General features: G+C 41.6%; 1 protein-coding gene across 3 annotated transcripts in view; it reads right to left on the bottom strand.

The window, feature by feature from the left end:
* smg1 (SMG1 nonsense mediated mRNA decay associated PI3K related kinase) overlaps positions 1-15813 on the bottom strand; it is a 166780-nt gene that overhangs the window by 20858 nt on the left and 130109 nt on the right. For all 3 annotated transcript variants that reach the window (XM_023284949.3, XM_023284950.3, XM_035954949.2), the window contains 13 exons: positions 13064-13202; positions 12739-12848; positions 11997-12215; positions 9375-9568; positions 8219-8391; positions 7465-7744; positions 3507-3779; positions 2989-3223; positions 2655-2866; positions 2387-2543; positions 2067-2256; positions 1476-1756; positions 269-478 (listed from right to left, as the gene is read on the bottom strand). In XM_023284949.3, coding sequence (XP_023140717.2) covers positions 269-478; positions 1476-1756; positions 2067-2256; positions 2387-2543; positions 2655-2866; positions 2989-3223; positions 3507-3779; positions 7465-7744; positions 8219-8391; positions 9375-9568; positions 11997-12215; positions 12739-12848; positions 13064-13202 — 2673 coding nt within the window. The remainder of the gene's footprint in view (positions 1-268; positions 479-1475; positions 1757-2066; positions 2257-2386; positions 2544-2654; positions 2867-2988; positions 3224-3506; positions 3780-7464; positions 7745-8218; positions 8392-9374; positions 9569-11996; positions 12216-12738; positions 12849-13063; positions 13203-15813) is intronic.

Here is a 15813-nt window from a genome sequence, read left to right as displayed (position 1 = left end):
GGTGCTAAATATGTAAAACTGAATTAAATTGAACTGAAAATCATTACAATGAGATTTTGAAGGCATGATGAGGGGAAACCAATGGCAACTATCTTTAGATACAAAAATGAACTTTTTATTCCAGCTAGTGCCAACTCCATATACTACAAGCAAGCAGTACTTTCACTGTTAGTGAAATTAAATGTGTCATTGCTCTGAAAAAAACATCAATCTTTAATTTGGGTTTTAACACAGGTAAAAAAAAGAGCATCCACTTCTGTATGTGTACCTGGAACATGGCGATGTGCAGCTGGCTCCTCTGTAGGCTAGCCTTGGCAGCTTCCAAGTTGATGTCCAACCTCCTCAGCAGGTCCACTTTCTTCCAGGCTGTGTCGTAGGAGGAGGCCAGTACAGTGGCTCTGTTTAGTAGCAGCTGGGAGATCCTGCCTGATGCCAAGCTATGCTCCACTGCCTTCTTACACAGCTCATCCAGAGAGACCTTCGAAGTCAAGACACAGTGGTTTAGAACAGAATTCTCGTAAGATATTGACTGAAAGTCTTATGAACGCTTTTTAAACAGTGAAGCAGTAAAAGTGCTTATGAGTACTATCCAGCTGTTTATATTGATTAACAATTGTATTTTCAACATTAGTATAGTGTTCAGGTACAGGGTCTATAGTCTGAGCATATTGCTTTTTTTCTCTGTATTGCCATCAACGATAGTGAAGTTGGTATTGTTTTGCTTGTGTCTGTGTGTGTATAGTTATGACAAAATGTGGTCCAGGACCTAACTACTGTAGTGAGAATCACCACAAAGGCAGTTTTGAGTACTTTGACAGGTGTTTACCTGTCTATCAGTAGAGAAATGTTTCCCCGGGTTTCTGTGAAATGCTCAGTTTCAGTCAATCCTGACTCTTAGTGCGCAATAGGAGCTTCTGATGAGGTCATGCTAAGAACATTCCCGATGTGAGATATAAAATGAATGCTATGAAAGAGAACTGGGAAACTATGCATGAAGAAAATGATTCTGAACAAGCATATGAAGCTTTTTTGAGAATATTTAGCTCATTATATGAAAAATACTATCTACGATAGTATATGGAATAATATACCTACATTGAACTATAGCTACGGAAAATAGGATATATATATATATATATATATATATATATGGATATACAAAAAGGAATATAATAAAAAAAAATTACAACAAAAATTGTATCTAAGGCATCTGGAATGTCTTAAACAGCATTACTAGGAATGAAACAAGAAACTCAAGTTACCCTCACTATTTAATTGATTATAAGAGCACAACTAATATTATGATTTTATAGTCAGAAGACAAAAATTGATTAAGTGGCTAGACTGAAATGAAATTGATATGACAATTGTCAAAGTCTTTGATATGGTACAGTAAAACAACAAAATTTGCATTAATAACTTGTCTTTTATAACAGGTACATTTCCATGCAAAACTGCCACACACAAACATGTACCTTGCTCTCTGCACCAAAGTCTTTTGCCTCCACCTGAGCAACAATATCCAGACCAAGGGCAGAGATTGTGCTGCAGAGGGCCAGACCGAGAGCTTGGCTGGGCAGACCTAAAAGCATCTGCTGAACAAACTCAGCTGTGAAGGCCTTGATTGGGCGGGTCATCTGTTCCTCACTGACCACTGTCACACCTGACCCTGTTGCACTGGGCTGACAGTACAGTGTCTTCCCCAACCCAAGTGGTCCATTTGCAGGCAAAAGGTCCTCAGCTGGGGGACAGGTACCTGAAAAGATTTGCCACAAATAAATTTCAATACTTCAAAAAATCAAGCCATGATGTAATCAAATGCTTTATCTTCATTGCCGGGGAAACCCTCTTGCACAGTTTAAATGTCTAAATGCATTAAAACCTTGTCTGAAACATAGTCATGGAAGACATACATAAAACAATATTGCTTTAGGCATGTATTCCACAGATTTTGTATAAAATTGATCCAAAAAAGGTGACTAATGACAAGCAAGTTAAGATGATTGCAACTGGTAGTAAAACCTTGATGGGATCATAGAGTCTATGTGACAGTGAGGAGCTCTTACTAGACAGAGTCTGAGAAAAGGAGGAACAAAGCCTGAAGAAGTCCCTGATGGTTTGTAGTCTCTTGAGAAAGAAGAACTCTTCCATCAGCTGACGCTGATTCAGGCTGTCAAAAAAGTGGAGCTGTGTGGCTCGAGCCTCCCTCAGAACATCCACCTTCCTCCAGGGCAATGGAACCTCCAAAGAACACAGCTGAGAAAAATATAGAGCAAGGGAAAATTGGGTAAGAGCTGAGTTCTGTTTGATTTACTGAGAAAATTTTGTGTTCCAAATAGGACCTATAATTATACTTGGAACATCTAAAGGAAAATATGGAGGCTACCTTCTCTGTGAGCTGCCCAAAGGCAGTCTCAAGCTGGGTGAACATGCCATCAAAGGCTACTAACAACATTTGACCCGCAGACATTTTCGGTGAATCCTGTCCCTGTCCATCCATAGTGCGAGGCTGTATCAGCTCAGAGTACTGGCCACGCAACATTCTGAGTACAAAAACACACGTTTTTCAAACATTAGACTCACTTTAGATTCTAAGCAGGATTCAATCAGTTAAGCAGTGTGTATGATGAAATTCATAACAAGAAGAATTCAACCTGGTGATGTGGAGGCAGTGGTTGCGCCCATCGTGGTCTAACCCTGTGGTGGCCTCTAGATTGTCTACTAAACCTTGCAGACCAAGACCATCAGAGCTCTGTTCCACTAGCTGTTCCAGCTCTGTCAACATGGACTCCAGGGTGGGCTCTCCTTTTATCATACAGCGCAGAGCTTCTGGAAAGATGATCTGATAGAAGTTGGTGTTCAGTTCCTACAATGAGCAACAAGATACTGTCAGAAATTCCTCTTTTATCTACCACAGCTACATTTCTGTAGCCATTAAACAATACAATATGCTGCTTCTGGTTCTAACTGGTTTTGGGGTACACTTACCTGCAAACAGGTGTACACACCATTGGCCATATAAATGGTCTGTGTAGTAGCTGAAGGTGCAGGAAACTCCAGGTCATGCGGCAGGAGAGGGCAATGTTGTAGCAGTGTTGCCAGGGCACTGACATTTCCCATCATACTGCAGAGTTCTTCAAAAAACCAAGCCCCATCTCGAGATGTCAGGTCTACTAGCTGCTCTCCAGCACTGGCTGCTGCACCCTCCATTACCAGGTTACGTCTGGAAAACCCCCCCCCGAAAAAAGAGTCATCTCCATCTGCTCAGTTCCAAGTATTATTGATTTTCTTTTACAGGCCCACTATTTAGATCACCAAAAAAGATTCAATGTACTTGTGGTGCATGTAGAAAACAGAAATGCTCAAAATGAAATTAGAATAACTACCAATTTTTTTCGAGCAATGTAGCCTCTCATTAATACTGTACCACTACCTACATAGTATTAGTGAAAATATTAAGTGGAAAAACGAGAGTGAAACACAGGATAAAAAAATGTGCATTAAACCTGCAAAGTGTGCAGAGGGCAGAGGTGATGATTGCAGCAAGACTGAGGGAGCCTGGGTCTCCATTCTCTCTTAGGAACACTGTAATGCAGTGCTCGATCTCCTGCAGCTGCTCTTCGCAGGTTGCTACAGTTGTCCCCTCAGCCTTCAGCCGCTCTGCTTGATGAATCATCCGTTCATTGGTGTCAGCCACTTGGTGCTGCAAGGTTAACTCCACACTGGACAGGAACTGGCAGGAGGCTGTAGGGGGCTGGGGGCCAAACAATACCTCATATCTGTAAATGGAGGGGGGAAAAAAAACTTACAAGACAAGCAGTACTTAAGCTAAATCAACTGAAAATAAACCATGCCATGGTGAGAGTTGTTCATCACATTTTGGTGGTGACTAGGGTTGCCACCCATCCCTTAAAATACGCAATCGTCCTTTATTTGACAATTAATTGCTGCGTCCCGTATTGAATCAATACGGGACGCAGCAATTAATTGTCAAATAAATCAATACGGGACGCAAATTGTTGCGTATTTTCATAAATGTTCCATACACGTCTGTCACACACTCATCAAAACCGTATAGTGAACAAAATAAAACACAGGAAATATTAAGGGCAGCCAATTGCATCTTCCTTAGACCTGTGTAGCGAGGACCCGATGCCAGGTCCAGCGGATAGTTCTCTGTGTGTCCGGTCTTGTCCGGTCCGGTGGCGGGTTGCCAGGTTACAGACGCTACTGCACGCGTGCGTTTAAAAATGTCTACACCCGAAACTCCACCACGTCCAAAGAAGGAAAAACGTCTGCAAATGTACAGACATGAGTGGGAAGAGTGGAACCCCTGGCAATGGGTATAAACTGTGTTTTCTGTTGCTCATGGACTGGCTGAGGCAGCATTCATCAGTCGACCCAACCAGCAGGTCACAGTTTTTCATCCCCCAATCATCTCCTGAAGTAGATGTGATAAGGAACATCATGATGTGATCAGCTAGATTTCCTACGCTTTATGGTTGTGAATTCACCAGAGGATGCTTATAATCATGCTGATGTGGCCTAAGTTGTTTATTATTATTTTGAACGCTTTTTAGTTATTAATAAACATTTTTTTAATAGCCTATATGTAATCAATAAATGGACTTTGCCTATCTAAAGAAAAACTCAGAATTCTGATATGTTAACAGTACTAAATCAATCAATAAATACATGCATACACACATAAATAAGTGAATACATTCATTGTGTTAAGATAAGATTTAGATGGGAAAAAAATGTCTATAGAGACTTTCTTTGTCCAGTGTTCTGCATTCAGTTGTTTATGTTTTTGCAGAATCCAGTATTGCACACTAGCTGGTCATTACATTTTATTTTACTATGGTTTCACAGTTTAAAATGAGGCCACTTCTTTTCAGACAGAACCGGTGATAATAAAACAATACAAAATTCTTAGTTTCATGTTAATAAAGCACTTGAAGCATTAAACATGGCTAAGTGCTTTTTTCAAAATTAAACATGCCACTCCTTGGGTGGTAGTGGCCCCGGATTTGGTAAAGTTGTAAAGATATTCACAGATTCAGACTTCTGGCATCAATAACTCGTTAGATACAGGTTGTCAAAACATAAACTATGCCTCTTTCCCATCGTTGTAAGGTAGACAATGTGCTACAAGCCCAGTTTGATCAAAACACAAATACACAAATACTCAATAACTTAACTCTTATGTACTGTAGTGTCACCAAAATCACTGCAGCCTTCAACTGGCTCCTGTTGACACCAATGTTATTCCTGCAACTTGAAAGACAGCTACTTCTGATAAAACTGGGCTTGTAGCACATTGTCCACGTTACAACGATGGGAAAGAGGCATCGTTTATGTTTTGACAAAGTATGTTTAATGAGTTATGGATGCTGAAAGTCCGAATCTGTGAATATCTTTACAACTTTACTGAACTGTGGTCCCGAGGAGCTGTGGTGGGCGTCCTTTATTTTCATTTCTGAAAGGTGGCAACCCTAGTGGTGACCGTGTGTGTGTGTCTATAAATGTTTTACAGACACACAATATTAAATTTAGACAAAGATAATCCAAAAGTAACAACTGCAGTCAACACTTGTGATAGCTTGTAATCTGTCTTACACATCGCCATAGAGGAATTTTGGCCCACTCTTCTCTGCAGAATTTTTCTATTTTGGCCACATTAGATGGTTTTCGAGCATCAATTTTAAGGTCTTGTCAATGCATCTCAGTAGTTTTTTTGTGACCTCCTGGATGAGATCTTGACGTGTTCTTGAAGAAATTTTGGTATGCCAGCCACTCCTGGGAACTTTGACCACTGTTCCATGTTTCTCTATTTGTGGATAATGTCTCTCACTGGGGTTCTCTGGAGTCCCAGAGCTTTAGCAATGACTTTGTAAGGCTTTGCAGACAGATAAATGTCAATGACTTTGTTTCACAGCTGTTCTTGAATCGCTGTAGAACATGGCATTATATGCTGCTTTTTGAGACCACTGTTTCACAGTGCCAGGCAATTTCTATTTAACTGATGTTTAGATTTAACAAGCCTGACAGTAATCATATGTGGGTGTGGCTGGTGAAATTGAAACCAATTGTCAAATGAATTTGGTCGCTTGGCAGCTAAGGGGGCAATTACTTTTTCACATTTGGAAAGGTGGGGCTAGACAGCATTTTTCCTTCGATAAATGAGACCATATTTTAAAAACTGCATTTTGAGCTTTCTTTGGTTATCTTTGACTTAAAATACTATTAAATATTAATTTGATGACCTGAAACACTTAAGTGTGACAAATATGCAAAAATCGATATCAGATATAGAGGATATCTGTAGGAGGCAAATAAAATTTTCCCAGCACTGTGTGAGTGTGTCCATGTTTGTGGCGCATTTTTAAGGTTTAAGACATGCCAGAGGTGAATGCTCAATCAATAATTGATTGAATTACCCAGAGGTTACCACAACAAAACTATGCATTTAGTGGTTAATACACAGCACAGAGTCCACCATCATTAGGGTTAGATAGTAGAATTTTATTCAGTCTGAATCAATTATTGAATGTGCTGAATCTTTTCCTTAGTTAACCTAGTTATGCTTCATGTTCATCTTTTGCATTTTACAATAGTTCCTACTAAGAATTAAAATAAAAATGTAAAAGTCGAGTAGAAATCTGTTGGTTAAAAAGGCAGAAATAGTTTCCAGTGCCTAATTTTCGCAGTCTACAGATGAAACCTGCAAATGAGATGACATAGAACTTTTTGTCATAATTTCTCAGTACACGAAGTATAAAGTATTATAATATATTATATAAAAATAGAAATATTAGAGGGACATCAAAAACTTGCTTGATTGACTACTTCAGTATTAAATATTGTTTACAAATTGAGTTAACAGTAGTCCAATGACTTTGGCACATCTCACTGTCTAAAAGAAAATCCCTCCAATTACTGAGTGTCTGATTCTGAACTTAGTCGATACACTTAAGTTATTAATGAGGGAGCAATGAAGCTTCATATGGAAGATTCTACTGAATTCTATTCTATTGTTTATTGAAATGAATCTCACACAACCTCAACAACACTAAAAGTTAATTTGGACTTGTAATTAAATAAAAATTTTGTACACTAAGCTTTAGTGATGACAGTGTCAGAACTCAAGAGCTGCCCAAATAATTAGTTACATTTGCACACAGTATTTTTCATTCACACATTGTGCAAAAGGAGTGGAAGCAAAATGCTTACACTCTCAAGCACTGTTCCAACAATGAAAAGAACCTGCTGCTTGGTAACAGCTACCATCTTTTCAACCATGAGATGATCGGGACAATGAGAGCTTAGGCAAAACCAGGACTGGGCTTGAAGGGCTTCAGCCCTGAATATATTGAGCAGTTTCAGAATATACTGTTCATTATATGCAGCATTTAAGTGTTTGCATAATATCAGAAAGAAAAGCATGTAGCTGTTCCTTACTGTCTATAGATGTGCTGACAGTGCTCTACGTTCATGTCTCTCAGCAGTTTCTCCAACCAAGCCTTCCACTGATGGGTCCTGTGAAACAGTAGGGTAGCCCGTGGGTACAGCAAAGCCACTGTGGCATAGCTGTGCAGGTGCTCTAGGCAACTGCGTAGGGCTGCTCGGCGCTGCTGCAGCAAGGAGCTCACCTCCGCCTCCAGGTTTTCACACTGGCTGATTAGATGGGCCTGGCCCGCATTTTGCAGGAAGGCTGTAGCTGGCACATAGCTTGGAGGTCCTGGAGGAATTGGACAGTCAACAACAAGATGCAAGACAGCAGAATAAAATAAAATATTATATGTAACATTTTAACAATCAGTTGTTACCATATTTATTCACTGACATTAAATTGAACCTCAAACTACCAGCCTATTCATCACATTCTACACTGCTAGCAGATCTTATGGGAAATGTTTACAGAAAGCTGAACTATAAACAAGAAGGCACCAGTGTTGCTCCTGCAAGAATAAGGTTATAGACTCTTTATCTTCTAAAGCCAATTAAATGTCAATGTTCATCCCTTTTTAAAGCTAAATAATGCCAATTAAATCTCAATATTTTGCTAATTAAATACATCCTTTCCAAAAATTTGGTTAAGGAATGAGGGACAATATTTTACAGAAAACCTAAGCAACACTAAAAGAAAATAAAATGCTTGTCTTTAAAACAGTTCATCTTTTAAACCCTGTGAATCATTTCCAGTGGGACTAACCAAGATCTATAGGGCTGCTTATGTCCTGCAGTAGGCTGGCAAGCTGTGTGGCCTCCAGGCTGGAGAATGCTGCCTGGTACTGAGAAATCCATTGGTCCAGGTCAGCCAACTTGCTCTGAATGGCCTCCTGCACAGTCCGCTGCCGTGACTGCAGCTGGTTATGTTCAGAGTATCTGTGAATAGAAAGCCTAAGTGAATAAGGTGGAATATGGACCTACATATATATGTCACATACAAATAAGCTGTTTCCCTAGCTCCCTTAATTATATCCTTGTGAAAAAATAGGGACGTCACGATGGAATTGTTGATTTTTGACACATTTGGGCCAGTAAATACTTGACCATCTTCGAAAGAGTGCTTATTAATTATCATGACAGTCCAGAGACAGAGACATAATAAATAAATTGTTTGTAGTAATTTTTCTTATATATAACAAAAATTTTAATCGCATTGAGGAAGCAATGCTATAAAATTCGAATCAGAGGGTCTTTTATCTTTGCTACTGAAGTGTGTAATATCATAATGCCAAGAGCTGTCAAAGGTTTTAGACAAAACGTGGAAATAAATCAGTTCACCAAGAAGAATGTCATCTGCAATTATCATAGATTTCAAATGACTCATTCTGTAGCCAAGATTACATAAAAACTAAGAGGAGTGATTTCATGAAACTTATAGAAAAGGTTGAGAGTGTACCAAGGAAGAATCCATAAAATTTGGGTGCGAATCCAGATAATTTTCATTAAAATTGTGAAACTGTGCACTGGCCTTGGTGGAGGACTGCACTCTTCAAATGCCACTCTAATTCAACTATGAATTTTACATTATATCAAAGAGTGCAAAGAATGGCTCAGAAAGAAGAAATGGAGTGTTATGGAATGAACTTCTCAAGAAAAAAAGTAAATTGCTTTGAAATGTAGGTTGATTTGAAACAAGCAGTGCATGCATGAAAACTTTCCAACATCTTGCAGCTGAATAACTTTTACATGGGAGAGGGATAAAGAATTTCCACAAGCCAATGCCAAAGACAACTACAAGAAGTTATTTCTGCTGAAGTAGGCATTACTAATTTCTTAGAATGTACTGTCTTTGTCCCCATCAAATTGAATGGTGACATGTATTTAAAATGAAACCCCTATGAGCCTGTCCCATCTCAGACCTTTGCTCCAAGGTGATGATGAGATGGTCCGGATGGTTTTCTGCCCCTTCCAAGAAGGCCATCTCCTCTCGAAGTTTGGCTTGCAGTCTCTCTCCTTGGCAGAGCAACTCTTGCAAGACTAAGTACTCCTCCACAGCCTCTTCCACTTGTGGTAGCACGGCCAGCATTTCGTCACGATTCTTAAACCAGTTAACCTGCACACAGTCCACACAGTACATCAAACTTAGTCAAAATCCTTAAATGCTCTTATGAATGTAGTATCTTACTACAGGACTGGAATATAAATCTCTGTGGGTTTTAGTGCTGGGCGATATGACGATACATATCGTCAGAACGATAGAAAAGTGTCTATCGTGCCATTTCTCTTCTATCGTTTCTAACCTAATTTTATCAATTATTGTAGCAAATATATCATTAAATAGCTTACAACGATTGTATTAGTGTTTTCTTGTCACTATGCAGACTCTAAGTTTACATAAGTGAAAATAAAGAAGAATAAAAAAGAGATTTTTCGCAAAGAAACTCCGTCTTGTGGTTTTGGCGACATGACGCTGCTTTACGTTCTTTGATTCTCACGCGGGTTTGCGACATGCTTTATGTTACTTAACTCATGAGTGCTGAACGATGGACGCGCAACAGGTAGGGCTGGCCCGAATAGCAGTTTCTTGGCTCTGGATATTCGGGTCCTATTAATGACGAATATTCGGTCCACTTCGTAACGTCTGAGGGGTGGGGTTGATGGACGGACAGAGGAACGACCCGAATATTCGGTTCGGTCTGTGAGGTCAGAGGTGGTGAGCTAAAGGAGGAAAGAGCCGAATTTTCGGCTCGGCTCAGTTCGTAACGCCCGACGGGGGGTGGGGGTGGGGGTGGGGGAGGGGGGGGGGGCGAATGCTCGGATCTCAAAATTAATATCCGCATACCACCATGGGGACCAAATATTCGGATATTCGGGTCCAGCCCTAGCAACAGCTTGAAGTTTCATGGAGAAAAGTAAGCAATGACATTTTTGTCAAACTTTTCAGAGAATAACTGAAAACATACTTTATTGTGGTATATCGTGATGTATATCGTTATTGTGATATAAAATAATCCATATTGTGATATATTTTTTCCATATCGCCCAGCACTAGTGGGTTTAGTCATAACTTTGCTCTAACTGCTACACCATCAGTCTGCACCTTGCTGCTTTCTTGCTTCCATTAATACCTATGTAAAAAAAAGTGACATTTATTAAACTAATTTCATGAAACTAAATGCAAAAGAAATAAATTGTCAATCTCCAGAAGGAACGTCAATCACAGCAGGTGACTTGAAATGTTCATATTCTACATTTAATAAGACTAGGGCTATAGTCTCCAGGATTAACTGGTCAATTGGCAGGTTGATATGCTCTCATGCAATTACAATCTCATTGGATAGTGTTACTTTTATAAGCAGGAAAGCACTACAACAATAGCCTATTAGGATTAACCCAATATTTTTGGCACCAAGAGGAACAGCCTACCTCAGAAAACCCCTGTATTTTCACAACTTTGACCTTGCCTTACTTACGGGAGACTGATAGGTCTAAATTAATGTTTACCGAACAAGACTCGTGTTTGTCTCCAAACTGACATCATGTGAAAGGGGTCATTGATGTCTGATATTATTTGCATGTCACAGCTCAGTGACCGATATGCACTTTTCATCTAAAGATTTGTCAGTTTCCTACTAACATTTCAGTTAAAAATAACCTGGTAAAAACGATTTTATATGCTGCAAATACTGGGTTTATTCCGTTGATTTTGGATAAATTTGGGCTTACAAAGCTCACAGGTCGAGTGCACTTAGTGCGCTGTCGCCTATTTAGTTCATTTACAAACAATGTGATGATTCTTTTTTTTCTCCTGTACAACCAATCCATTGACTTAAATGTTTATATAATTACAGTCCACCAAGATTTTCTTGGGTTGTCTACAGCCCTATGACAATGAAATGAGTCATATATATATACATATATATATATATATATATATATATATATATATATATATATATCTCCATCCACCACCTATACCCCCACTTGATCCTCACTAGGGTCTCGGGGGGGCTGGAGTCTATCCCTGCTGACTTAGGGTGAAGGCAGGGTTCACCCTGGACAGGTCACCAGTCTATCACAGGGCTACACAGAGAGACAAACAAGCACACTCACATTCACACCTACGGACAATTTAGAATGATCAATTAACCTCAGCATGTTTTTGGATGTCTTGCAGCTAGAAGATCCCCGGTTCACTTCCCCGCTTTCCCGTTATCTTTCTGCATGGAGTTCTCATGTTCTCCCTGTGCATGCATTGGTTTTCGCCTGGTAGTCTGGCTTCCTCCCACAGTCCAAAAACATACTCAGGTAATGGATAATGATGGATTGATGGATGGATGGATGGATGTTTTTGGACTCTGGGCAGAAGTCAGAGTACCTGGAGAAAACCCACGCATGCACTGGGAGAACACGCCATCTCTATGCAGAAAGATGCCAGGCACAGGCCGTGATGCAAACCGAAGATCTTCTAGCTGCAAGGTGACGGTGCTAACCACTGAGTCACTGTGCAGATAGTATATATGCTTCTGTCATTAACTCACCTTAATCTCAGCCACTCTAGAGGAGAAGAGAGAGCGTGTGATGTCCCTCTCCATTTCTCTCTTGCTCTTTTTGCTGTCAGCCTGTTGGCCTCCTCCTCCATACACGGCACCAGCAAAACCCACCTCCCCTCCAGCAGTCCAGTCCACCAGAGGATCATAGACAAAGGCCTCCAGTAGAGTTAGAAGGGTTTCTCTGCCCCGACGCATTATCTGTACCACCTGGAAAGCAACATCTGACTTCAGCCATGCTTTTTAGCAGAGCAGGATCTCCAGACAAGACAGAAAATGTACACACTGATGACAAATTCACAGACAAAACCTGAAGCCTTGACCCCTACAATAAGAGGATCTGATGCTTGGGGGAATTTTTCCAGCACAGTCTGGGTTCACTTATCTCCATAGAATGAAGGGTCACTGCAATCTGAAGCTCTTCTGAGTAAGTATATGATTTCTATCTTATGATGAAAAATTTCTATTGTGATATTGGTGGTAACTTCATGGATGATAATGACCATATTCATTGGGCACAAAGGGTGACTGAAGAGTTTCTAAAAATATATATATTTGCCACCTGTTTGTATTTGTTCTAGACTGCAACAAAGCACTACACGCAATTTTTTCAACTGCCCTGAACAAAATGTTTAACAAGTCCTAAAATGCATACATTAAAACAATTCAGTGTCAGTGTGAAAGGGGCTGGTAAAGTAAGAGGGTGCTTGGCAGGGTGTGACGTGAGAGTAACCTGTTCACAGGACAGCCTGAAGATTCCCTCCACTCCGGTGACTCCCAGAGCAGTCTCAATGTTGTGTGTCATCCTGAATGGGACCTTCTCTGGCACCCGCAGGCTCTTCCCTAATTATACACACAAACATGCACACACGGACACACTTACTTAAAGGCACATTTTCTATTTGTCACCTTTTCCCACAACCACTAACACTCAGTTTGCCAAGACACTTAAGTTTCATAAGATACTGCACAAATGTGAAAATGTGGTTCTCAATGCTCGTTCATCCATCCATCCGTCCATCCATCCATCCATGCATCCAACCAACATTTAAACTGACCTTTTTCAAAGCATACATTGTAGTCAATGTGTACCACCTCTCCAGTGGTCATATCAATCAATACATTGTCAAGATGACGATCGCCAAGGCCAATAATGTATCCCACCATCGACATGACAGCAGTGGATCGGGCATAGGACTGCAGCATAAAAGAAGAGGAAAATCAAACAAAATAAACACTGATCGTGGACTATTGTGCAAGCCCTGTATTTTGATCAGTAATGACGTTACTGAACATTGCATGTGGAACATTGTCATTACAAGCTTTTGTAAATGATACAAAAATAAAGACGTGTCTGGTTCAAAAATGAACAAAAAAATAATCAAAAGGTTCCATATGGTGAATATCTATTTATATTGTGTTTGTGAAAAAAACTTGGAGGTGTAAAATATAAGCCGTTAAGATATGACCGCCTGTGGTATGAAGCTGTTTATCATTCTCGTTGTTTTTCCTCCGATGCTCCTCAAATGCCTGCCTGATGGTAGCAGTTTGAACACTTTGTGGAAAGGGTGTGAGGAGTGCCTGACAATGTTCAGTGCCCTGCTCCTGCAGCAGCTCTGGAAAAGTTCTTGAACAGAGGGGAGGGAAACTCCGATGACCCTCTCAGCTCCCCTGACTGTCCTCTGCAGGGCTTATCTGTCTGACATACTGCAGTTGGAGTGGCATGTTGAGATGCAGTATGTCAGGACACTCTCGACCACACCTCTGTAAAAAGTCCTGAGGATGCTGATGGGGAGAGACGCTTGTTTCAGCTTCCTCAGGAAATGCAGTCTCTGCTGGGACCGTTTTGAGATTGCTGAGGTATTCTTATTCCAGCTCAGGTCCTGCGAGATCTGCACTCCAAGGAACTTGATGTTCTCCATTCTCTCCACAGTGCCGCCGCTGATACTGAGGGGAGCATGCTCAGATCGTGACCTCCAAAAGTCGATGATCATCTCGTTGGTTTTGTCCACGTTGAGCAGCAGTTTGTGCTTTCTGCACCAGCCCTCTAGGTGTTTCACTTCATCCCTCTTCATTGATTCCTCATTCCCCCAAATGAGTCCCACCGCTGTGGTGTCATCAGCGAACATGATGATCTGGATCCCCTCTTGTATCCCCTCTTGTGTGGCTGCACAGTCGTGTGTCAGCAGTGTACACAAAAGTGGACTGAGCACACAACCTTGAGGAGATCCAGTGCTCAGTGTGATGGTGGTGGAAAAGTTCTTTCCGACGCGGACAGACTGGGGTCTGTCGGTCAGAAAGTCCAGGACCCAGAGACATGTGGCGGTATCCAGGCCGAGTAGGAGGAGTTTCTCCATTAGTATCTGGGGGATGATGGTATTAAACGCTGAGCTGAACTCAATGTACAGGATTCTGGATTCTTCTGTGGAGCGGTTGGGACGGTCAGCGAATTGAAGGGGGTCAAGCAATGCAGGGAGGCTGGCTGTGATGTGTGGTTTGACGAGCAGTTCAAAACACTTCGTCACAATCGTTGTCAGTGCAACGGGACGATAGTCATTCAGACAGGAAACAACTGACTTCTTTGCCACTGGAACTATGGTGGATATTTTGAAGCATCTGGGGACAATGGCATGACTGAGGGAGATGTTAAAGATGTCAGTCAGTACATCTGCCAGCTCGCCAACACAGACTAAGCACACGTCTTGGGATGTTGTCTGGACTTGTCACTTTTCGTGGGTTAACCCTGGTTAGGGTTCTCCTTGTGTCTGCTGCGTTGATGGCAAAAGCTGGCCCGACAGATGTAGAAGGACCAGCGCTCTCTCTGGTTGTCGGGTTCGATGCTTCAAAGCGAGCAAAGAAGTTGCTGAGCCTGTCTGGAAGAGAAGCATCGTCATCATTGACCCCTTGCCTGGTCTTGTACTCCTTCAGTGCTTGGACTCCCTGCCACATCCGCCTGGTGTTTCCTGCATCACAGAGGTGTCCCTAGATTTTCTCTGCGTAGGTGCGTTTCACAGCCTTGATCCCTTTTGAGAGCACAGACCTGGCTGAGCGAAGAGTAGTCCTGTTTCCTGCCCCAAAGGCTGCATCTCGGGCTGTTAGCAGAGAGCACACCTCTGTAGGTTGCTTTGTAAGCATCAGGGAAGTTTGTATACACCAAATCCAGCATGTTCTCTCCTCTGGTTTTAAAGTCCACAAATTGCTTGAACTTGGGGAGCACAGTCTTTAAACTGGTGTGGTTAAAATCCCCTGCAACCACTACAAAGTTGTCTGGGTGTTTAGTCAGAAGTTCACTGATGCCGTCATGCAGCCCTCCCAGTGCCTCCTAAGCATTATCTTTAGCATTAGCACTCTGAGCTATGTAAACAATCACGAATTCCCTCGGCAGGTAGAATGGCCGGCATTTCACAATAAGGAACACCGCCAACTGACAACAGTGTTTAGAGGCTAACACGGCATGAACACACCAGTCCTTTTTGATATAGATGCACAGGCCCCCGCCTCAGCTCTTACCAGAGCTAGCAGCCTCTCTGCCCGCCCGGAATGATGTCATCCCCTCAAGCTGTATGGAGGTGCCTGGGATGTTGTCATGGAGCCACGTTTCCGTGAAAGCAAACACACAGCAGTCTTTCCACTCTGTCGGTTTCTCTCAGCAAACGTAGCTCGTCCAGCTTGTTGTCGAGGGAGAGGACATTGGAGAGTAGGAACGACTGTACAGCTGGTCTAGAGGGGTTAGCCTTTAGCCTCTTTACATTCAAACCGCTTTCGCTTCCTCCTCTCTCGGTTGACTGCCAGCGTAGTCTCCGATAAT

The sequence above is a fragment of the Amphiprion ocellaris genome, chromosome 19 (assembly GCF_022539595.1).
Source record: "Amphiprion ocellaris isolate individual 3 ecotype Okinawa chromosome 19, ASM2253959v1, whole genome shotgun sequence".
Classification (NCBI taxonomy): domain Eukaryota; kingdom Metazoa; phylum Chordata; class Actinopteri; family Pomacentridae; genus Amphiprion; species Amphiprion ocellaris.
Note: the sequence above shows the minus strand (reverse complement) of the source record. Positions and strands in the feature narration are given on the sequence as shown.